The following is a 25567-nucleotide window of genomic DNA, read 5'->3' on the forward strand; positions in this document are numbered from 1 at the left end:
GGAGAATAAAAATTAATATAAGATGGCAAAGTAAAAGCAGTGACTTGCTTGAGCTCTCCCCCAAACCCCCCCAAATACCTATAAAAATGACTCCAAACAAATTCTAAAGCAGCAGAACCATAAAAAGACAGAGTGAAACAAATTTCCAGCCCAAGACAGCCTGGATGGTTGATCGGAAAGGTATCTCTCGCCAGACTGGGAGAGGAACGCAGTTTGGTGTGAGTGCGCAGGCCGCAGTGAACCTAGAGCAGAGGACTGAATTGTGGGCAGCTGTGGTGGTTTCCAGACTTCTCAACCCATGAACGCCAAAGGCAACTTAGAAGGTCATTGGGAAAAGTCTGTGTCTGCAGTGAGAGAGAGAAGCGTGGTGGTCTCAACCCCAGTCCTTGAGCCAGGCCCCATGGCAGTGGCTGCTTCCTGAGCTTCTGGCCCACAGACTGAGGGGGAATCATCGAGTGGCTGATCAGAGGGGGATTGCAGGGATCTCTCTGCCGGTGCAGGATTCTCTTGCTTTGCCTGTGCTTGGATCTGGGTCACAGTTCTGAGTGGCGGTCCTGGGGTGAGGAGGAGCACTGGAGTGGTGGAGTTTGTAGTGGTGGTGGAGAGGAAATCCTCCTCACGGTTCTAAGACAGAAAAGAGTGCTTGTGGTCACTCATAGACCAGAGCACAGGCCAAGAAAGGAGTATGCACCTTGCCCTTGATCATAGCACCATGGAAGAACTGAAAATTTACTGGTCCCTAGAAGTATCTCTGAAAACAGCTGCACAGAACCCTTGAAGTTTGGGACAGTACATTCTCCACACTGGAAACAGACCCCTACCTTAACAAAGAGTTTATAAAGTAATTGGCTGGAATCATGAGCAAGCAGCGCAAAAAGAGTCAGGCCATAGAATCGTACTTTGGTGACAAAGAAGATCAAAACATACAACCAGGAAAATAAAAATGAATTTAAAAATAATATTCTTTAAATATTCTTTAAAATAATAAATTTAAAATTTAAAATAAATTTAAAAAATTTCTATGAAGAATAAATCAATCTTTTAAGCCTTTAAGAGCAACAGTGTACTTCCTTTTTTTTTTTTTAAATGACTAAGTCTCTGTGCCATTCCTTCAATTGTGTAATGATAAAAATGTTTATTATTGAGTATTGGCTTGCAAAAGCTTCTCTCTTCCTTACTCCTCATCGAGGATGCCTTTTCTATATGTTGATTATTCTCATAAAATTTTTGTGGAGATGAGAAAATAGGCATGTATATGTATCAGTAGTTATTACTCTCTCTATCTTGTTATTTTCCCTCTTTTATATTCTTTGAGATTCAAATCCTTTATTGGATTTATATCAGTAGAGTTTTTGTGTGAAATTATTATAATTAGTTTCACTGTCCTTTCTTCCATCCATTTTTTACTTTTCAGTTTAAAGAACTAGTTTAAATATGTCAGATTAGATTTTTACTTCTTGGCCATATCTTTTTCTCATTTTTATCTTTCTGTTTTTTTATTAATTTTGATTTTTCTTCTAACAAGTTGGTTATCTTCCATGTCAGCAATATATCTTTCCTATTAAAATGTACCCAATTTTTTTGTTTTTTTGCAATGTTATTTTCAGTTCATTTCTCAAAGAAAATATTCATGATGTATATAGGCTTGATGCTGCTGTGTTGTCTAGAAACTTCTGGACTTTCTCATTCCTTTCTTGTGAATGATATTTTCCACCAGATCTTACCAATGCCTACTTTCGCATTTGAAGTCACCAATTATCAACGTATAGGTATATAGAAGGATGTACTGAAACTAGCCTGAGTTGATTCTTGGAAAGCTGCTGTTAAATTTTTCGATGTGAGCAGTTATAACTTGGAAAATGGCAAATGCTACCAATTAGGACTTGATTTATTGTTTTGTTGATCATCTAGACTTAAATGATGGAGAAAATGTTAATAATACATATGAAACTTAAAAGTGTCTTGCGTGTACATTTTTTCCCCCACCAGCATACCACTGGTTATATGTATGATACATATGAATATACCTCAATTTTCTCTCCTGGGTTCTATTCTCTTTCTACAATTCTTTCTTGGTCTTATCAGCTCCCATAGCTTTTGCTCTTATTTCTGTGTATCTGACTTTCAAATTTGCACATCCAGCCTTCATTTCTCTCTCGGCTTCCAGTCATGTAATCATCAGTTGTGTATTGTACTCTTCTTCATGGATATCCCACATTCTATTATTAGGAACACTCAACATGTCCATAAACTTACCCCTTCTCCTAACTTGCCTATTTCTTTGGAGGGTACTGCAGTACTACCATGTTGGCTACTTTGAAGTCATCCATTACTCTTTACTCTCCCTCACTTTGCTTTATCCAGTGTGTTGTCTTGTTGATATACCTTCAAACAACCTCCTGCATTTTTACCCTTCTCTCCACTCTCGGGCCAGCACTCTATTTCAGACCTTTAGCACTTCTTACCTAGACTGCTCCGAGAGCTTTCTAATTGGTCTCTCTTCATGCAGTTTCTCTCTTCTCCTTCACACACTTATCAAATTAATGTTCTTAGAGCATAGATTTGACCATTTCACTTACCTGTTTATAAAGCTTCAATGTATACCCTTTGACCTCTAGGAGAAAATATATATCTCTCTGTTTGGCATTTTAGATCCTTTATAATTTGTCTCCAATCTGTCTGTCCAGACCTACTCTACCCTTTCCACCCATGGACAGTCTTATCTTTCAGTTGACCTAGCCTCTTCACCTCAGTCGAACTTACCTCTCACTCCTGGAATCTTTTGGTCCTTTCCAGGTTCAGCTCAATCTAGTATCATCTTATAGACGAGGCTTTTTCCTGATTCTTCAATTGTTAGGTCTCCATTCCCTGAGATCACTTTTTATTTTCTTTAAATTTTTAAAAATTTACTTCTCTGTTTATATATTGTTTAACCTCAATAGAATGTGACCTCCTTGGGGGCGCATTTTTGTGTCTGTAATTCCAGGCTGTAACAGTGCCCTGAACATATCAGGTGCTTACTAAATGTTTGTTGCATTGAATATTGATTTCATTTGGAAGGTTTTATTGAGGTTTTCTTAGAATTTTCTTAACTCTTCATCGTCTGCAGGAGATATTGGTGCATAAACTTCAATGATTTTCATGGTGGTCATTTCACTGTTACTTATGGTCACAGCAGTCTTTATAATATACAATAAAACCAAGCCCACCAGATCCTTTATTTGCCTCTTCAAGAAGCAATGAGCTGTTCTTGCATTTACCTACAACTTGCTTCTTTGTTCTGGCTTAATTTACAGAGAGATTGTCAAGATCGATAGAATTCCTTTCTTCCTGTAGTAGTATGTCATTTGGGAAAAAACCAAAAAGCAAGAAATTGTAACTCATATTTAGAGCATCAGAAACTAAGTAATATTTATAAACCGTCTAAAGCTGTGTAACCTTTTTCTCTTTTCTGCCATTTTCCCACCATTGCTGCTGATATTAAAGGGAGCTTTATAGGGCTGAGCACCATTTTGTTTTTTGTCTCTCCCCCCCATAGTAGTTATTGCCAAATAATTTATTATGAGATGGCCAGCCTATTGTTGATAAACCTCTTTGTACTTAACTTTACTGGTTCGCAGAAAGCAGGCATGAGGCATGCTCTCTTGCCAAGATTGTATTTGAACTTTTTCCAGTATGATAGTATCTCTTAGAGCTTGTTCTTTAAGCATATCCTTGATTGGCATAGCTTCGAGAGTCCAGGGTCACCTTTATTAAGGGTTTTAGATAATATTAGTTACCAAAATTTATCATTATGCCCATAGTTTGTTATATTGCTTAATTTAGGTTCCTAATATAAATATTCTTTTTTTGGAAGTGGTGTTGCACTAGATCTGGAGTCAACACCTGGGTTCAGATCCCACATCAGAAACCAGCTGGGTAAGTCACTTAACATCTCTGTCACACAGTTTCCTTATCTGCAAAATGAGGGTGTTAGACTTGAAGGATTCTAAGGTTCCTTCTGATACAAAATCTATGATCTATGATACTTTAAATAAGTATAGAAGTGAATTGTAATGGCCTATATATGTCCTAGTTTTAATTGTCTTCTGAGGACAAATAATAGGCAATTATGTTAACTTAGCTAACATCTTTCTAGCATCTAAACTGCATGATATATTCAAACAATAGTTCAAATCCCCCTTAAATTAAGCATTACATGTATTGCTCAGAATTGTTTTGAGCAAAAATATGCAAATAATTTTTCCTCTTACTTCTATTAGTAAATAGAAATGTTCCCTCAATTTGGTCCATGTTATTGACTATCACACTGAGGAGTAAAATAAATTTTAAAAGAAAATCTAAATGAATCTAAAAATAAAAATACCAAACCCATCATGTTACTCTTGCTTCAAGTAACATGTTTCACATTAATTGGCAAATATATCTTCTCTTAGAATTTTAGAAGAAGTGATTATTATTGATTATCTTGCCTTTTCCAAATTTAGAATCATAGAAGCCAACTAGGACAGACCCTATAAAACTACATGGTTCAGTGGCATTAGTGTGTCTAGCCCATTGTTTCTCATATTAATTTGACAGTAGATTCCTTTGGGACTTTAAATAAAGGTTGAGAATCCATAAATATTAATCTAGACTATTTAGGAGTATAAAATATCATTTGAAATAAAGTCAATTGGAGAAATTTTCAATCAAAATTAAACTTATTTTAATACAGAAAAAAGTTGCTGCATACTGTATGTATTTTTAATAACAAAATATACATTGAACCCTTAGAAGAATGGTGATTGTTTGGAGCTAACACTAATTCATGCCAGATTAACTTCATCTTCTTTTTTGACAAGTTATTAAACTTTAGCAGATTATTAGCCTTAGACATAATATACCTGAATTTCAAAAGTCATTTTATATAACTATAGCCAAGATGGAACGATGTGGGCTGGATGATAGTGTAGTTAAGTGTATACACGTCTGTTTGAATGAACAGATCCTAAAGTTGGGAAGTTTCTGGTAGAATGCAGTAGGACTATAAAGAGTCCTAGTCTGTTGAATATTTTTATTAGTAACTTGAATGAAAGCATAGGTGACATACTTGTCATATCTTTAGATAACAGGAATCTGGGACAAAAACTAACATGGAGATGTTATAACTAGAATTCCCAAAAAAGGGAGGTAGGTACTATTACTATCTTTACAGATGAGGAAACTGAGGCAGACAGGTTAAGTGATTTGCCCAGGGTCACATAGCTGGTAAGTATCTGTGTTTGCATTGAACTCCAGTTTTCCTAATTCTATATTTAGCTGTCTACTCAGTGTACCACCTAGTTAACCTGAGAGGCAGCACTCTGAACAGGCTATTCTCTCTGCTTGGAATCTATTTCTTCTTTACTTCTGTCTCATACTTTTATAAATACTTTTATATAATAAATAAATAATAACAAAGAAATAATATATAACATTATGTAATAATAAATAAATAAATACTTTTAAAAAAAATTGGACTAGCTTCTTGCAAGGCTCAGATCAAGGGCCATCTCATATATAACTTTGGTCTTGATCTGCCATTTACTAGTTTTCTCACCTAACAAACTATTTTTTATTTACTTATTTGAATGTGTGACGTAATAGAATGTCAGCTACTTTAGGACAGGAATTGTTTTATTTTTGTTTTTCTCCCCTCAGCACCTAGTACAACCAGTTGCTGTTTAGGTGCTTAATAAATTCTTGTTGCATGAATAAAAATGAGTGGAAGTCACCCCTCTTTAAAATTCCTCCTTAAGTCATACCTCTTTAAGGCTCCCTTTCCACATCACTCAGCTGAGAACTTTGCCTTATGTTTCACTGAAACATTGAGGCAATTCACTGAGAGCCTCCTCTTCTCTCCTTCTCTTTGTCCTGTGTCACTCAGGTGCTTTCTAAGATTATCTCCTTCAGGGATGTGGGAAAAATAAGACATTAATGCCCTGTTGGTGGAGTTGTGAACTGATTCAACTGTTCTGTAGAGCAATTTGGAACTATGCCAAAGGACTATAAAACCATGCATATCTTTTGACCAAGCAATGCCAGTACTAGGTCTGTATCCCAAAAGAGATTAAAAAAAAAAAAGGAAAAGGACCTATATGTACAAAAATATTTATAGCAGCTCATTTCTGGGGGCAAAGAATTAGAAATTGAGGGGATGCCTATCAATTGGAGAATGGCTGAACAAGTTGTGGTATGTGATTATGATGGAATACTACTCTATAAAAAAGGATGAGCAGGATGCTCTCAGAAAAACCTGGAAAGACTTGCATGGGCTGAGGCAAAGTGAAATGTACTGTGTACAGAGTAACAGCAATACTGTAAGATGATTAGCTGTTAATGACTTAGCCATTCTCAGCAATACAACGATCAAGACAACTCTGAAGGACTTATGATGAAAGATGCTATTCATCCCCAGAGAAAGAACTGATAGTGTCTGAATACAGATTGAAGTATACTTTTTTTTTACTTTATTTTTCATGAGTTTTTTTTTGTTTTTTCTGTACAGCATGACTATTAACAATGTGTTTTGCATGACTTCGCATGTATAACCTATATTGAACTGTTTCCCTTCTCAGTGAGTGGGAGATGGGTAGAGAGGAAGCGAAAGAATTTAGAACTCAAAGTTTTAAAAATGAATGTTAAAAATTGTTTTTATATGTAACTGGGGGAAAATAAACATTTTTTTAAAAAGCATTAAAAAAAATATCTCCTTCACCCCTCTCTCATAAGAACACATGGCCCTTCTTGATAAGGCAAATCCCTCTACATGCACAAGTGATCCCATTCCATTCCATCTTCTTTAACATATTTCTCCCTCCATCATCCACACTCGCTTAATTATTTTCAAATCTTTCCCTGTCTTCTTGGCTCCTTTCGTATGGCCTACAAACATGGCCCATGTCTCCCTTCCTCAAAAAACCCTCACTTGATTGATTCATTTTCACTATCTTATGTATCTTGTCTGCCTTTTTGGCTGAGCTCTCTTAGAAAGTCATCTACAGTAGGTACCTTCACTTTCCTTCTCACTCTCTTCTTAACCCTTTCTACTTCTCACTTCATCATTCAACTGAAATTGCTCTCTACAAAGTAACTAGCCAGATTGGCTTACTCTTCTCTACCAAACTTAGCAAAAAAAATAAAAGTACTGTACATTTCTTTTCCCAAAGTTGCCCTTCTTTTGTTTATCCACAAGGAACTAGTGACTTTTTCTCAATCTTCAACCTTCTTGACTTTTGCCTTTTTTTGTCTTGTCTTTTTGCTCTTTTTTTGTATCCTTAGTGTTTAACACAGTGCCTGTCACATGTTCAGTTGTTTTTTAGTCATGTCTGACTCTTCACAACCCTATTTCGGGTTTTCTTGGCAAAGATACTGGGGTGGTTTGCCATTTCCTTCTCTAGCTCATTTTACAGATGAGGAAACTGAGGCAAAAAGGGTTAAATGACTTGCCCAGCTTCACACAGCTAGTAAGTGTTTGAGACCAGATTTGAATTCAGAAAGATTGAGTCTTCCTGACTCCAGGCCTGGTATTCTATCCAGTGTACCACAGTAGGTACTTAATAAATATTGATTGATTGATTGATCTTGTGGTTTTGCTCATTTCACTCTGTGTCTCTTATACTACCTAGGATTCTCTGAAAATGTTTTTGGACCATTTTAAATAGCTCAGTAATATTCTGCTACATTTACATACCACAGTTTATTCAACCATTCTCTGGTTGTCTAAGAGTTTAAAATACCTTCTTATCTTGTAGTTATTTTCTTTACCTCTACTCTCATTTTAATTCCCCCCTTCAGGAACAAAATTTCTTTTGCTTATGACTATTCCCTCCCTTATATTTTACTCTCTCTTAACACCTGCTCCCTAATTCCACTCTTTCCCTATTGAATTTGATTTATTTCTACACCAAAATATATGTATGTGTTTGTGTGTGTACATGTATGTATGCGTGCACATACATTTTCAAACTTCAGGGTTTTACTGGAGTAGGTTTGGGAGAACTGAGAAGCCTACCTCTCATTTACGCAGCCATCTTATCTGGAAGTCTATATTTCACATTCTAAAACTTTCCTCACAGCATTCAGTTAGACAGGTCAGGAGCAGGTAGCAATTTTTTCATTAAGGTTTGGAGATTTGAAGTTATATGCCCAAGGCTTCATTTCCAGTCTTGCAATTTCAGCAGTTGAAAGTTCAGAAAAAGAAAAACTAGATTTCTAAGGCATATTTAATATTTTTTTCTTCTTGATTATATTCATTTGGAAAGAAAAACCAATAGCACAGTTTCCAGATAAAAAATTGGGTTAATTTTCACCAAAAAACAGTTTGGAACCATCAGTAAGTAATGTAGACTCGTTCAGTCATTTCAATTGTCTGACACTTTGTGACTCCATTTGGAGTTTTCTTGGCGAAGATACTGGAGTGGTTTACTAATTCCTTCTCCACTTCATTTTACAGATGAGGAACTGAGGCAAACCTGATTAAGTGACTTACCCACGATCATAGAACTGTTAAGTGTCTGAGGTCAGATTTGAACTCACATAGATGAGTCTTCCTGACTCCAGGTCTGACACTTGGTTCACTCCACCACCTAGCTGCCTGACTGAAAATAGGCACTTGCAACTTTAGTACAGTGTCTCACCGGCATCAATCAGATTAGTGGTCTGAGGGTACATTACTTTGGAACTTCAGGCATTCTGAGAATTTGGGTAGATCCAAACATATTCCATAGATATTTTGAGGCAGAGAAAATAGGGTTATATAAGATTTTAATCATCGTAAGTTTTCTCTAACTCTTTTGCCTCCGAAGCACCACTTTTAGTCCCATCTCCAAAGCCAGAAAAGTGAATTGAAGGACAACCAAAAACTCTGGGAATAAAAATTTGTAGGACTAACTTTGGATATTTCAGTTTCCTTTTTCTTAGCAAATTTATGCTATTACTAAAGGTACGGTAGTTCAGCATGATTTATATGTTGTGACTATTGTCAAAACTAAGTAATAATGATATATTCCAGAAAGTTTGGACTGACCTTTTGAACGGGTGACTGAGATTTTTTTTTTTTCATCATCATCTGGATTCACAAATAAACTTGATTCATTTATTTATACAACATATACTTTATTATTAATAATAATTAGACTTCATGTAGCACTTAAGGCTTACAGGTACTTTTACATGTGTTATGTCATTTGATTCTCATAAGAACCCTGGGAGTTAGCTATTAGTTAGTACCTTTATTTTATAGATAAAGTAACAGAGAGTGATTTGTCCAGGGGAATAGAGCAGAGCAAGTGTTTGAGGCAGGATTTGAACTCAGGTTACCTTTCTTAACTCTTAAGTCAATTATTTTATCCATTTTGTATATACATTCTTCAGTACCTACTTTTAAATTGACTCACTTTGTGGATGATTGTCTTGTTTGCTTTTATTTGTATCTCCAACTTTTAGCGCTATGCCTGGCACTTTACTAGGACCTTAATAAATGCTTTAGCTATCTATTTTATTTAGTCTATTATGTGAAACAAATCATGGCATATTTCTCAAGGTGGTACTCTTCCTCCTTCCCAAAATTTAGTGGGGGAAAAATCTTTATACAGCTAACTACAGAACTACTAGTATGCAAAAGGATTCATATAAAAGGCACAAAAAAGGACTATTGGTATTTAGAGGAAGAATTAATCAGTGCATCCTGTGATAGTGAAGGAAAAGGCTTCATGAAACAGAATTTTAGATATTAATGGATAGTGTTTTGCTAGGTGGAAATAAAGTATTTAGGGGCATGATAGGCAGAAGAATAAACATGAACACATATGTTGATGTAGGGAAGTGTAAGGCTTATGTAGATTACACTAAGTAGTATGTTTTGGCTAGTGCATAAGGTTCACATAAGGAAGAGAAGACTGATAAAATTCATTGGGATTAGATTATGGAAATAGGCAATTTAGATGGGTTTTGAAGTGATCAAATATCAATACAAAGAGTCCAGGTGTTTAATGTATTGATCTCATTCTCAAAGTAGTTTTCTTTTTTTAAGAATAGATTTGTATTTATATCAATTGTTTTTACATTGCCTAAATTTCCCCCTGTATTACTCCTTCCTCCTTCTTCCTCTCTTATAAAATTTTTTTCATAAAAGGAAAAAAGGAAGAAGAGAAAAGAACTTTCTATCAAAGTTGATCAATACAAAGAAAAAAATTTGACAGTACATGTAATGTTCCACTCTTGTGAACCCCATTACCCCCAGTTCTGAAAAGAAATCAGGGGAGGTGCTTAGTCATATCTCTTTTTTGGTACCAAGCTTCTTATTTATGATTTCTTACCATTCATTTTTGAAACATTCATGTTTTATCATATTCATCGTATCCATTGTTCCTTATTACAACTGTAATAGTCCATTACATTCATGTACCACAATTTGTTGAGTTGTTCCACAATTGATGGACATTACTTTGTTTTTCTAGTTCTTTGCTACCACAAAAAGTATTGATATGAATATTTTTATCTTTTTATCAGTGACCTTGCAGTATATGCCTTACCATATATTTTATTTTATTTTAGCCATTTAATCTGCATGTTTACAAGTTGCTTTTCGAATGGTTGTACTTATTCACAGTTCCAGCAGCATTCATTTGTGTGCCTGTTTTTTCATGACTTTGGAGGAAGATTTTTAGTGGAATATTCTAGGAATCTGTACTTGGTCCTGTTCTGTTTATCTTACTTTATTTTTTTAATTGAACTATTTGAACAGATAGAGGTCATGCTTATCAAATTTGTAAATGAAATGAAGTTAAAGAGTTTAACGTGTTGTATGTTCGAATTGAAATCTATGAACATCTTGACACATTAGAATGATATTCCAAAATTACTAAGATAAGATTTTACAGGATAAGTACAGAGTCCTGCAATTGGTTTCCAAAAATTCAACTGTGCAAGTATAGAGAAGGTGCAGACAATTGATGTTAAAAACTCTAATTTTTGAGAATTACACAAAATATATGGAAATATACCTACTAAGACACACAGAAATTACATGAATACAACCACTACACTTTATTTACAGAAAAAAAGAAGATAAATAATTGTATAGATATTAATTGTTCCTGGTTACTCTATGTCCATATAATGAAAATAACAGTACTATCTAAATTCATTTACAGATTCAGTGCCATCTCAAACTACTAAAAGGTTATAGAACTAGACAAGATAATAAAATTCGTCTGGAGGAACAAAAGGATCTCAAGGTAAAGAATGAAAGAAAGTGGAAAGTAAAGGGGCCTTAAAGTAGCAGATCTCATATTATGCTACAAAGCAGTAATCATAAAAAACATTTATCTGGTACAGTCTTCAAAAATATAAAAGTTGATCAGTGGAACAGTTACAAAAGATCTGAAAACAAATGAAAACTTAAGATCCCAACTATTAGTCAGACTATTAGACTATCAGTTCCAAGTATTAGTCAGACAAAAACTTAGAGAAGATTCAGACAAAAACTCCTGGGAAAATTAGAAAGCAGTACAATTTAAACAAGAGATAGACTAACATCTTACACTGTATACCAAAATAAGCTCTAACTGAATAAATGACTTAGATTTAAAGGGTAACAATATAAATCAATCTTTTTATTTTCTTTACAGATTCTTTTAAAATTTTTATTTTCAGTTCCAAGTTTTCTTCATCTTTTTACCTCCTCCCTTTCCCATTGAGAAGGTGAGAAATTTGGTAACTATTATATGTATGAAGTCATGGAAAACATTTCCACCTTAACAGTGTTACAAAAAAAAGCAAGAAAAATAAAGAAAGTCAAAAAGAACTTGCTTTAATCTGAACTTAAAGTTCACCAGTTCGCTCTCTGGGGTGGATAATATTTTTCATTATGAATCCTTTAGAATTGTGTATCATTGTAGTATTAATCAGAGTAGCTAACTCTTTTATAGTTGATCGCCATTACAATATTGTTGTTACTGTGTACAGATCTCTCTTTATTCTACTCACTTCACTTTTTATCACTTCATATAAGTCTTCCCAGAGTTTTCTGAAACTATCCCCCTCTTCATTTCATTTCTTTTTCTTTTTCCCAGTTAATTTCTTATAGCATCACAATCATATACCACAGCTTGTTTAGCTGTGGGCATCCCCTCAATTTCTGATTCTTTGCCAACACAAAAAAGCTGCTATAAATATTTTTGTACATAAAGGTCTTTTTTTTTCCCCTTTGATCTCTTTGAGATACAGAGTAGTAATGATACTGCTGGGTCAAAGGATATGTAATTTTATAGTCCCCTGGGCATAGTTCCATATTGTTCTCCAGAATGGTTGAATCAGACATCATATACAAATTAAAGCAGCAAGGAAGGAATTACCTTTTGAATCTTTGGATAAAGAAAGTGTTCATGACCAAATTAGGAATAGAGACGATCACAGAAGTAAAATGGACAATTTTGATTATATAAAATTATAACATTTTTGTACGAACAAAACCAAATGCAGTTGAAATTAGAAGAGACATAGGTAACTGGGAAAAATCTTTGCAGCAAATTTCTCAGATAAAGTTCTTATATGCAACAATAGGAGTCCTCCAAAGAAACAGAAGGAAATGCAAATTATCAGCGACTGTATAAAAAAGGCTCCAGATCACCAATAATAAGTGAAATACACATTAAAAGAACTCTGAAATTCTACCTCATGATTCATCAGATTGGCAAGTTGATAAAAAAGGAAAATGAAAATTCTTGAGTGGGCCTGTGGGAAGACATGCACATTAATGTGCAATGTTGGTCAAACTGCGTTTTAATCTAACTGTTCTGGAGAACAATTTGGCACTATGCTCCTTCATCCTGAAAAACATTTATATATTGTTTTAAGGTTTATTTAAGACTTTCCGTTTATTCTCATTTGTTCTTCACACCAACCCAAAGAAGTAGGTGTTGTCATTATCCCCATTTTATAGTTTAGGAAACAGATTTATGGAACTTGTGATTTGCCCAGTCTCAGAGCTAGTTAGTGTCTGAGAAAGAATATGAAGTTGGTCTTCCTGACCCCAAGTATAGCACTTTAAGCCTTATGTCACCCACAAGTCACCAAAATTTGGACACGCCTTTACCCAGTGATACTCCTGAACATATACTCCAAAGAAGGAAAGCATTCATATATACAAAAGTATTTTGCAAAAATTTTTTGTTGTGGAAAAGAATTGTGAACAATGTAGGTGCCTGTCAAATGGGGGAATGGATGAACAAATTGTGGTATGTGAATTTAATGGAGTGTTATTACTCTGAAAGAAAATGTTGAAAGGGACAGATTAGATTCAAAGAAAGCCCTGTGTTTTTGTTTTTAAAGTGGTTTGTAAACAATAGGAGTCGGTGTTTGTGGTATCCTCCAAAACTTAGATTTAGGCTTTATTAACATATAGTCCAGAATGAAGGAGGTGATTGTCTTGTTTTGTGCCTTGTTCAGATCACATCTGGAAAATTATATTTGATTCTTGGCATTGAATTTGAGGAATCATCTTGACAAATCAGACTATGTCCAGAGAATATTGTCCATCATGCCATTTGAAAGTTACTTTAGGGAATTGGGAATATTTTGCCTGGAAAAGAGAAAATTGAGGAGATAGCAGTATCTTCAAGTATGCGAAATATTAAATATGAAATAGATATTAGACTTGTACCCTTTTGAGCTAGGCAAAATAACTTGATATAATTAGTAGTTGGTGCAGCAAGCCAAATTTTGCTTATGTGAGGAATGGCTTTCTGTTGGTTTTAACTACAAATTTAATAACCCCTTGTCAGTAATATTACAGAGGTCATTATTGTTCAAGTATGGGTGTAACTAATTTAGTCTGAGATCTCTTCCAACCTTGAGATTCTTACCTATGATTTTAGTGTGATAAGAGTAAACTAGATTGCCTCATGTTTAGGATGTAATGGGAATAATATAAATAATACTTTATATTTACATGGTGCTATATAAAATGTTCAGAATGCTTTAACTGAAATTGTTTCATTTGATCTTCAAAATAATCCAGTAAAGTAATTGTTATTATACCCATTTTGTAGAAGAAGAAATAGGCTTAGAACAGTAAGTGGTCTGCTTATTGTCACACCTCTAACTGGCCAACTCTAATGCTATAATTCTCTTCCTCCCTCTGCAGTCATTCTACTCATTCTTTAGCTTCTGCACTGATTCCTCTTGAGTTAAACACTCTACTTACCCGTTCCTCTTTAGAATTTCACCTGGAGCTCATTTTAGATGCTGTGCTTCTTATTCATACCAACAATTAGAGAATGTGCTTTTTAAATGTGTCCTAAGACTAATGGGACTTAGTTTTGATGATGGGTGTTTTGTTTTTTATAATTTCCATTTAAATTGTAGTCATTGTATATATTGTTTTCCTGGTTCTGCTTACTTTATTTTGCATCAGTTCATGTATGTGAAATAGTGTACCATGGTGGGACTTAAACCATTGAAGACATATAATGACATGTAAATGGGAAGACCTTCAGATGCAAAATAAAAATCTCACACCTTAGAGTTGATCAGAGGCTTAAATAGTTCAGTTGGATGGAGAGTCCAGCAAAGATTAGAAACTTGCCTATTAGGTACAGGTTGCACTTCTACCTTTTTTCCTGGTGACTCTTTTATATTAGACTCCTCTAGTAGTTTAGGAAGAATAACTGATTGAATCAGGATTGGTTGCTGTAAGCCAAGAGTCTGTGACTAAGGGAACTAGCCCTGAAGCACAAAGGATCTTTGAATAAGAGATTCTGGATCTCTCTCACCTCCTGTCCACAGGTGACATACCTCAGAGCTGAGGCTCTCAGGGAGTCAAATAAGAGAGGCTCCTCAATAAGGGTTGTAGCTCAATGGCAGAATGGTCTAGGTCTAGCCAGTCCTCAAGAAGCATGTGGTAAGGAGCCAGCTCATTAGCCAGGCACCTTGCCTGACCTAACTAGGTCCAGGAATGCAAAAGGCATTCATGTACCTCACTTTGTTTAGCTGGTCTCCAAGTGATGGGCTTCTACTTTGTTTTTAGTTCTTTGCTGCCAGAAAAAGTGCCGCTGTAGTAAATATTTTGATTTATGTGAGAACTTCTTATCAATGACCTTTTGGTATATGCCTAGCTGTGGAGTTTATGAGTGAGTTAGTATGGGTGTTTTAACTGCTATCTTTGCATAATTGCAATTTGCTTTCCAAAATGGTTGTACTAATTTATAGTTCCATCAACTGGATATCAGATTCTTTTTTTTTTTTTAATTAAAAAAAATTTTTTTTTTTGGCTAGGCAATGGGGTTAAGTGACTTGCCCAGGGTCACACAGCTAGTAAGTGTTATGTGTCTGAGGCGGGATTTGAACTCAGGTCTTCCTGAATCCAGGGCCAGTGCTCTATCCACTGAGCTACCTAGCTGCCCCTGGATATCAGATTCTTACAGAGAGATTTTATACAAGTTTTTTTTTCTTCTTCCAGTTAACTGCTTCCTGTCTTACCTTAGTTGTACTTTGTTTATGCAAAAACATTTTTATTTTACGTCATCAAAATTATTCAGTTTATATTTTGTGTACTCTTTCTTTTTTGGCTAAGAATTAATTTCCTTATAACTATGAAAGGCATTTGGTCTGTTTCTTGTCTTTTTCTAATGATACTATCTTTAATAATCAGATTACATATCTGTTCTGAGTTTCTCATGATATGTGGTATAGGATGTTGGTTAAAACCTAATTTAGCTAATTTTAACTAGACTGCTTTCTAGTTTTCCTAGCTATTCTTGTGAAAACAGTGTGTTCTTTCCTAGGTAATTTATGTTTTTGTAATTTGTAATTACAAACTTTGTAATTTGATTATGTAAATCAAACATTTTGTTACAAAACTCATCCATAATAATTAGCAACATTTCTGTGTAACCATAACAAAACCCAGGAGGCAATAATAACAAGGAAGTATACAATAGGAAATAATAATTTTAAAGCGCTTAGCACAGTATCTGGAACATAGTAAGTGCTATGTAAATGTTAGCGGTGGTGATGATGATGATGATGGGGAAGTCCCATTCCATGTAATTACAGAATGAAAAAAAAAGAGGCAGTTTAAGGAATTATATTGAGTACCTGTATAGATACAATTAGAAAATGTTCTTTCAAGAAATACAGAGTAACAGATAATTGCAGAGATAGTCATTGTTCATAGCTGGGTCATGCCAGTATAATAAAAATAACAATGTTGCTGAAATTAGCTTATAGATTTTGTGCTATACCAATCAAAATACAAAAGGAGTACTTTACAAAACTAGACAAAATATAGGAAAATTAATTTGGAGTAACAAACCAAAGTCTCAAGGGAAATAATGTGGGGATAAGGTAGGCATGTAGAGGGAATAGAGTGCTATTCCCTCTGACCTCATACCATACCATAAAACAGTGATCATTAAAACTATCTGATATTTATTTTTAAAAATGGAAAAGGTCAATGAAAAATGACTTTAAGAAAGCATGAGAAATAATTGAACATTGTGAATGTTCAATAAGCAATTAAATGCATTGTTTATTCCTCCTAAATATTCTTTCCTCTCTGTTTTTGTGATACTACCCTCCTTAGTTCTCCTACATTCCAGACTCTGCCATCCTTTTCCCTAACTGGGTATACCTCAAAACTTTCTCTTAGTATCCCTTTTCTTCTTTCTCTAAATTTTATTTTGGTGGCCTCCTCAGCTCCCATAGTTTTAATTATCACCACTACACAGATGACTCTATATACCCAGGTCTAGTCTCTTTCTTAAGCTCCAGTCCAGCATTATCAGTTGCCTTCTAGACACCTGGAACTGGATATGCAGTAGTCATTTCTGACTCAGCGCGTCCAAAACAGAACTCATTCTCTTTTCCCCAAAACTACCTGTATTCCAAACTTCCCTATTTCTGTCAAGAGTACCACTATTCTTCCACTCACCCAGCTTTGTAACTTCACAGTTATCCTCTTTTTCCTGGTCCACATGTCTCACATCCAATTAGTTGCCAAGTCTTACTGGCATAACATCTTTTGAATCTTCCTTTATTATACAGACACCATTGTTGTTCAGATTTCCACTATCTCTAGCATATGGGGTATTAACAATAGTTTCCTATTTTGTTTCTCCACCTCGCATATTTCTTCTTCCCTTCCCCCTTCACACAGTTGCAAAAGTGGTATTTCTAAAACAAAAGTATAACCATTTTACTCCTTCGCTTAGTAAACTTACGTGGCTTCCTGTTACCTCTAGGACTAAATTCAGATCCATCTGTATAGCATTTAAAGCCCATCATAGCCTGGCTCTGATCTAACTTTACAGATTTTTATGTGTTACTTTCATGTACTCTCCAGCTCAGCTTAACTAGTCTTCTTGTTTCCTACACATTCCATTCCATTTCCTGTCTCTGTGTCTTTGCATAGACTATCCCCTATGCCTGAAATGTACTCATTCCTTACTCCTATTTTTTAGAAAACTTCATTTTCTTCAGAGCTCAATATGTGCTCCATCTCCACATAAGGTCTTTTTTGATTTCCTTCCTGCTGTTAGTGCTTTCTCTCCAAATAACCTTGTATTCATTTTGTTACGTATGTGTATTCCATTTCCTGATACGAGGTAAGCTCCTTGAGGGCATACAGTCAAGTCCCTGCCCTCTAGGAGGGCATTACGTATAATAATTCTGAGAATATACATATATGTGTGTATGTGTGTGTACATTTTATATATACATATATACACATATCCATATCCATACACATATATATATGTAAGAATTTTGTAAACCTTAACGCACCATATAAATACCATCCTCATCATTAAAGTTGACAGTGCAAGTTACCTACTTTGTTAAGAGGTTGGCATTGTGGCACTTCAAAGAGTGAGGTAGTGTAGGATACTATTTTGAACATCATTTAAATAGTTAGTTTGGGGTTAGTTTATATACTGGGAGAATAGCATGGAGACAGGACCACAAATCATAATTAAGGTCGAAAGCAGGTTCCTTAGTGTTTTGTTGGTAAGAGATGTGAAAGGTAAACTTAGGTGGAGCAATTTTGAATTATGGCAAGGTCTAAAGGTTGGCTATGTTTCTAGGTGCTTAAACTAGAGAGGGTGAGTGAAAAGCATTGGAATTGAGGAGGTAGAATTGAGAGTTCAAGACTATTGAAGAGAATGACAGGAGGCAGGATGGAGAGAACCAGAGCCAGGTTCTAAAGCTATTAAGTAAAGTAGTGTTTGATGATGTGGACATAAAAAGACAGGATTGGGTTGTTGCTGTTTTGAGTTATCATGTTAGGGAGAAACTGGTACAGGACTGCATGCCCACATCAGAAAAAGTGCTGTGCTCTGTGAGCAAAGCAGAATTGAAATAGCTCAAGAGAAATGCTAGATGTGCAAAGTTAGAGAATCTACTCTAAATATTCACAAAGACTATTTGTGCACGACCTGTGGTAGAACATTCCAAGCTGTATTGGTCTGATCTGCCGCATTTGGACACTCTGAAACCTGACTCTAGCATAGTGATGTCATTTTGGTCCTCTTTGAAAACAAAGGACAACAGCTAAGCCGTTGGTGTAGTAGACTAGAAGTGTCACTAATGCTTAGCAGTGGGCTTTTATTGGTTAACAAATTTATCACTTATTGATGAGTCTTTTAAATGGCATGTTTTAATTTGTTCTTCTTAGATCAAATGTTAAGCCATATCCCAAAGACTTATCCTAACAGCCAATGTCTGCATTAGCCAGAATTTAGAAGTTTGTATTGGCAAATATATTGCTTTTGAAAACTTTTGACATGATATATTTAGAGCTGTCTTGAATTATCTTCAGAATGTAGCTGTCATAAGGAAAATATTTTCCTACTTTTAAATACTTGACAGAATTCCACTAAACAGATTATATAAATTTATTAAAGGATATAAGTTATCTATAAGTTTTAATCATGTAGGAAAATCCAATTAAATAGCATTAGGAAACTCCAAGACGTATGAGAAGTTAAAAACCACTAAAAATGAAAAACCCAATATTTCTAGAACCAAAATATACATTTAACAAAATGGCTTATACTTTTCTTTGCGCAGTTTGTATAATTTAAATTTTGAGTGCTGAACATATTTTATAGGCACAAGTACTAGATTGTTCATATCAGCATCACTAAAATTATTTCTGCCTGGTCGACAACCTAGGAGAATAATATGTAGAAAAAATATTTTTCAGAAGAAATATTTTAAAAAGAATAAATTTTGGGAGAGATATTGAAATTATTTGTACTTTAGGCTATTTAATTTTAAAGAATTGTAATGACCATTTCAGTATAAGTGTTTGGTTTTCGTTATTGTAGATTTTGTGGTAATGCAGAACATTTTACTGTTTGAACTATAATGAAGCAATAATATATTAATTTACAGAAAACTGTTTATTTTTATTTTCATAATTTAGCACAATATAGAATTTTTAGATTCTTTTGCTTTCCTGTGACAATTTTTCTTTAACTTCGAATTTCCTTCAAGCTTGTGAAATTGTAATGCGCATAGATCAATACTTTGGAGTTCTTTGGTCTAGATTGATTTCTTTCTCATGAGATTTACATTCCACTTGTTATCAAAAAACACTTTGTCCCTATGAAAATGGTGCAATTGAATGGCATTTCCATATGAAGTGAAGGGGATATCAAATGCTTGGATTAATCTGGGCTCCAAAATGGCCTGTATACTTTCAATTAATCTGCACATTTGTTATGCAGAAGCATGGGAAAATGCTGATCTTTTAAGAATGACGTGACTACTGTGTTGCTTTTGCCCTAGTTACCAAGCTACACTTGAATGCAATAATTACAGTATGTTGGGATTTGGAGGAACTTATTTCAGTTTTTAGTGGAATGTAGTTTTTGGCCAATTAAAATTTAATAAATAGTGACCTTTTGGTTTCTTTTTTTTTTTTAGTTTAGTTTTCTCTTTGGATGATTCTGTTTTGGGGAAGAAATTTATCTTATTGTATATCAAAAACAAGAGTGATATTGCAGTGTTGGGCATACTTTCAATTTGAGGGGTAAGAGAACTTGCAAATGATTTATTGACACTGGAAAATATTTAGGATATTGTAGGAATCTTATTTAGGTTGTTATATAGAACTAGCCACTCTTTTCTCCTTAGCATCTACCATATATGAAAATTTTCCATTCCTGCTCTGTATTTTATCAGTTCTTATCCTCATTTGTCATATGAACATTGTTTTGTCCTCATGATATTCTCAGGTTATTTAATTTTCCTTCTTAACTCCACATCATGCCACAAATAATAAATATTTCATTGTCATATGTATTCTCAATAGCCTCAAGTGTTCTTACCTATACTCTTAATTTTTAATCTCTGGCCTCTTCTCTCTGATAATAATTTCTCATTCTGCAGAATCATGTGTGAGTTCTTGTGAAGCTCCAAGAAGAATTCAGAATTCTTCAACTATTAAAATATATTTAAACATTCCATGAAATAGCATATGCTTTGATTATATGTCATATATATATCTGTTAAAGGAATTATTATGTCCTGTCTATTTTTTGAACATTAGCACCGTAATAGCTTGCACGTTACTAGCACAGTTACACCTTGCAAGATTAGGACTCTTACTTTTATCTGAAGTGTGGAAGTGAAAAATAAATGGCTAAATTATTGAATTTATATGTTAAAAAAGCCTGATATTTAATTTTGGGGAGTACAGGAATTCTGTATCAACAGGGCTTTAGCTTCGTGTAAACACTGACAATGGTGCATGCATTAAAGTTTTTATTGTCATTGATGTTTATAGCATAGATCATGTTATACAGACATTATGGCTTTGCATCCACAGTATCTTTTGTAAGAACTCTGTGTGTAAAAAGCTTGTTTGGCATCATCTGGGACTCATTAATCACTTAAATTCTTTTAAAAATCAGTGTTTCCTAAGTTTCATATTATTTTTAAAATCCAGGAATGCTTGTTATCTATTTCACTTAGAATCTGAGCTTTAAAAAATAGTTAATTATCTGATCAGGAAATTGCTGACCTTGAGTGTTTTGTGGAACAGAATGTCATATGTCTGAAATATTCTCCAGGAGTTTTTTGTTTTTAATGCATTTAACATTTTAATAAAGTAACATATAAAACCTGTGTTGCATTTGTAGTATTCATATAGTAAGCACACTTTGAAAATAACCTTTTCTGTTGAGGTTAAGTAGCAAAAGGATTACTGCTCTTCTGAAAGTAAGTGAAACTACATTGTATCAGGACTCAGGAGCCCTGGGTTCTAATCTTGGTTTTTTCATTAAACTAACAGGCATTTTCACTTAACCTCTGTTGGCCTGTTTCCTCATTTACAGACAGTGGAACTAGATGATTTCTAATGTCCTTGCCAAATGTGAAATTTTGTGTTCTGTGGTAGGGATTTAAAAGTGGTTAAGTTTTCTGGAACTAAACCATAGAATTCTATGGTAAAGCGAAAACACACTTTGTATTATACTAGTGTCATACTTCTCTGAATGCTCCACATTTTATTAACTAGTTTACTACTTCAGCACCTTTTGATTATTAACATTTGTCATTTCACTGTTTTCCCTCTAAAGTCTGAATGAGATGTACTTCTATTAAGCTTGTTTTTTTTTTTAATGTGAGCCACTTAGAACCTCAAAAAATATAGACCTACTTTTATTCTTTTTTTTGGGGGGGGGTGAGGCAATTGGGGTTGACTTGCTCAGAGTCACACAGCTAGTGAGTGTTATGTGTCTGAGGCTGGATTTGAACTCAGGTCCTCCTGACTCCAGGGTCAGTGCTCTATCTACTGTACCACCTAGCTGCCCCAGACCTACTTTTAGAAGAACTGAAAAGGACTGTTTACAGATATTTAGCTATTCTGGAAGAATATCTCTGGTTCTGGAAGAATATATTTAAAATATGTATTTTTGCATTTGTGTACTGAGGAAAAGATTAAGCCACAGACGGTTCCAGTAGGAGAATACACTGAGTGTAAGTATGAGAGCAAGTGTAAGAATAGTCATAGTTTTGAATTTATCAAACTTTAAGTAAAATTGATTAGTTTTTGATGTGTCACTCTGTGTATTTTCTAGCCTGGATTTAGTAATATTAAAAGTGTTTTATATTTTCTTATTCATTTCATGCTAAAATATTTTTGAGAGATGAAATTGTATAGAATTTAAAGTGTGCTGTTATTTGTGTACAAATGTGATACTTAATGCTTTGAGTTATTACTCTAAAAATAATGGTGAGTAGTGCTGAGCAAGCTACATTCTTTCTCAGGATTCTTCTGGTGACTAGTGGCATACATTTGTTCGTGGGTTTTTAAGAATAGGAGTATAGTCTGTGGCCTCTTATTCCAAGTCATCCTAAAACTTGTTTTCTGGGAGATATTATCTAAAGTGACCTAGATGAATTGCCCCATCTCAGAGTTAAAGTATTCAGTTAAGTCTTTATAGTACTATATTGATTTGAACATAGGATGTTAAACACAACATATGAAAGACACTGTATAAGGGCAGGGCATATGGCAAGAAGATTATGAGGTGGTGAAGTTTTCTTGGTGCATGAATTATTGACTTTTAGCAATCGTACTGTTAGCATAGCCTGATCCTAGGGTGCAGATTCCAAAGTTGACTTTGCAGCTCCCACACATGGCCTATATAGGTCCTGTTTGAAGGGTGTAACAGATGTTAGGAAGATGACAAGGAGATAGTAGTGTAAAGCATGGATCCATTGGATCATAGTTTTTGAAAAAAATACGATCAGTAGTATTTATCTTTTATAATCTTGCTATTAAAAGACAGAATAACTTTTGTTTTGCTATCATTTGTTTCCCTGGGTATCATCTAGAGGTTTGTCTGACTCTTTGTGAAAATTAGCCATGTTATAATGGAATTTTACTGTACTTGAAAATGTATATGCAAAACCAGAGAGTCAAGTAGAGATGCCTAAGTACTGGACTAATTAGAATTTAAGACAAGTGACTTGCAAGAATGATGTATCAAAGAAACAAGAGCCACAAAACCAGTTATAACTGGATTAATTTTAAAGTAAAACAGTTGGAAAGAAACATAGATTTTAGCCATATTATAGTCTAAAAGTTTTACTCATAATTAGTCTCCCATTTTGAAAATTAATGCCATTTAGTTGCCTCTTCCTTTGATTTTATTAGGAAGTTCATTCAATCAATCAACATTTATTAAACACTTATTATGTGCTAAGCAATATGCTAGGCACTGGTGATACAAAGAATGGAACAATCTACTGTATTCTCAAGGAGCTTATATTCTAAGAAAAGCAGACAAAATAAGTACAATAAATTTTTTTCTGGCTGAGTATTTAGCTGTTTGGTCACTATGCACTTAACTGTGGTATTATATTCAAAAAGTGATATTTTATTGGTACCTTGGGTTGTTACAGAATCCTATGGAATTGGGTATGTAAATTGGGTTTAAAAAAAAAAGTTAAAAACAACTCCATAAAGAAAATATAAAATACCTGGGAAGTAATCTTACTCTTATCTGGTCTACCTTGAATTTTATGTAACAATATTATTTTTTATTTTATGGACCTTCATACTGTATAAAACACTATGTTGTGTTTGTATATGTTATATCTATAAAATTAAAAAAAATTAGACCATAATTTGCATATTAATGAGTGCTATCATCTTGCAAAATATATGTATGTGCTTCTTTCAATGAGACTGCTCAAAATGTTTTTGGAATTGTTTTGAAAAAATTTTTTAGAGCCTATGTTAGTCTTTGAATAGTTTCAAAAGAAAATATTCTTTGGGCAGTATATTGTATTTTTGGAAATAATCAAGAGTATTTTAAAATGGGGCCACTATAAAGTAGTGAAATTTTTTGTTATAGGTTATAAACTGATTCTGAAGGTACTTTGGAAAATTTTAAGTCTTTTTTGTGAGGTCAAATCATTGTGCATATATAGTATATACAGATATAAGGCACTGATAAAATACAGTTGGGAATAGAAAAATTCCTGTAAGACATGTTTCAGTAGAAAATAGTTTGGGCATATAATTTTTTTTTTTGAGGTTTCCATGAAAGATGTATTCCCTGAAATTATTAGAGTTGTTGGTAAATTAAGGTTTTATTATCAAATAACTGCTTTACATGGATGTTTAAGTCCCTGAATATTTGTGAGACAGAAATTCATTAGCTTCCTTTGAGAAACTAGGACAAAGAAATGGAATCTTATAGAAAATTATGCATACCTAACTTTCATTTCTAATGTAATTTTAAATCTTTATCTCAGTTTGGCTATAGAGGTGATGGACTAAAATTTTTTTGCCACCATCTTCTAAGATAATTTAAAGCATCTTCATTGTGGACATTCTTTATACTTAATCCTTAAATAGTATTCAGGTTAGTGGAGGGGACTTGTATTTCTGTGAATCCTGATATATTAGTCACCTGCTTGTTTGATTATTCCTGAAGGTAAATGAAATCTGTTAGAGCAAGTAAAAGTGTTGAATTAAGTTACTCCTTACATGGAAGAGAATTACTTAGCACTCCAGCAGTATTTTCTGTTTTAGTACTTTATGAACAGGATACCAGATTAAATACTACTGTTCTCTCAAGTGTTAATTTGAGCCCTGAATAGTAATGGTGCATCACCTAATGTTCCCCCAAAAGTCATTTTCTACGAAGTGGGAAAAAGTGATTACCTCAGAGAAGAGATGGAGGAATACGCTAGATTAATTGTAATCTGTAGAGGCTTTATCACTGAGTGGTGCATTGAGACTTTCCAATAATCTATAGTTATTCTTCCCCAATACATAAAACATCTAATGTTTCAGTGTATTAATGGTTGAATTTTGTCAATAAGAGAGCCTAGCAGGGAAGATCATTTCCCTGAGGTTCCAGAAGCCGTTTCAGACTTCTAAAAATGTAAATATCTTTTAGAATTTTGATTGTGAATAGAAATTTGCATACGGATCTTGTTTTTCTTTAAGTATAACTTTTGTAATTAGATAAGCTACAAGTATCTTTGCTAAATATTGAGACAAACAATAATGACTTCAAGTAGAAGCATGTTGAAATTTTTTTGACAAATACAAAATAATAGTCTTTGTTCTGTTCAGTTGCTGTGACTGGCTCATAAATGTTTGCCGAAGAAAGAAGGAACTGAAAGCTCGTACTGTCTGGCTTGGATGTCCTGAAAAGTGTGAAGAAAAATATCCCAGAAATTCTATAAAAAATCAAAAATACAATATATTTACCTTTATACCTGGGGTAAGACTACTAATGATTTCTTGAAGGTGGGCTTATCAAAGGGCTGTTAGTTTGCTTTTCATTAAAGACTGCAGAAAATAACGTTTTTCTCTTGGAAATATTAGTAAAAAATGAGAAGGAAATGTAGAATTAAAATTGTTTTCATAAGGAATTGATCTGTTTTCAAAAGTATGTTTGAAACAGGCACATGTTAATAGAAAAGAATTTAAAATGAAAAAGCCTGTCTAGATTTTAATAGATTTTTCCATTTATAGTTCAAATTTAAGCATAGTGATTTTAATATAAGCCAT

At 34.0% G+C, this 25567-nt stretch overlaps 1 protein-coding gene across 5 annotated transcripts in view; it reads left to right on the forward strand.

Moving 5' to 3' along the window:
* The window catches only part of ATP9B (ATPase phospholipid transporting 9B (putative)), a 450228-nt gene that overhangs the window by 29244 nt on the left and 395417 nt on the right, over nucleotides 1-25567 (forward strand). For all 5 annotated transcript variants that reach the window (XM_027852394.1, XM_027852395.1, XM_027852396.1 and 2 more), the window contains exon 3: nucleotides 25127-25277. In XM_027852394.1, the coding sequence (XP_027708195.1) occupies nucleotides 25127-25277 (151 nt within the window). The remainder of the gene's footprint in view (nucleotides 1-25126; nucleotides 25278-25567) is intronic.

Source organism: Vombatus ursinus, unplaced genomic scaffold (assembly GCF_900497805.2).
Source record: "Vombatus ursinus unplaced genomic scaffold, bare-nosed wombat genome assembly UNPS02009573.1, whole genome shotgun sequence".
NCBI lineage: Eukaryota > Metazoa > Chordata > Mammalia > Diprotodontia > Vombatidae > Vombatus > Vombatus ursinus.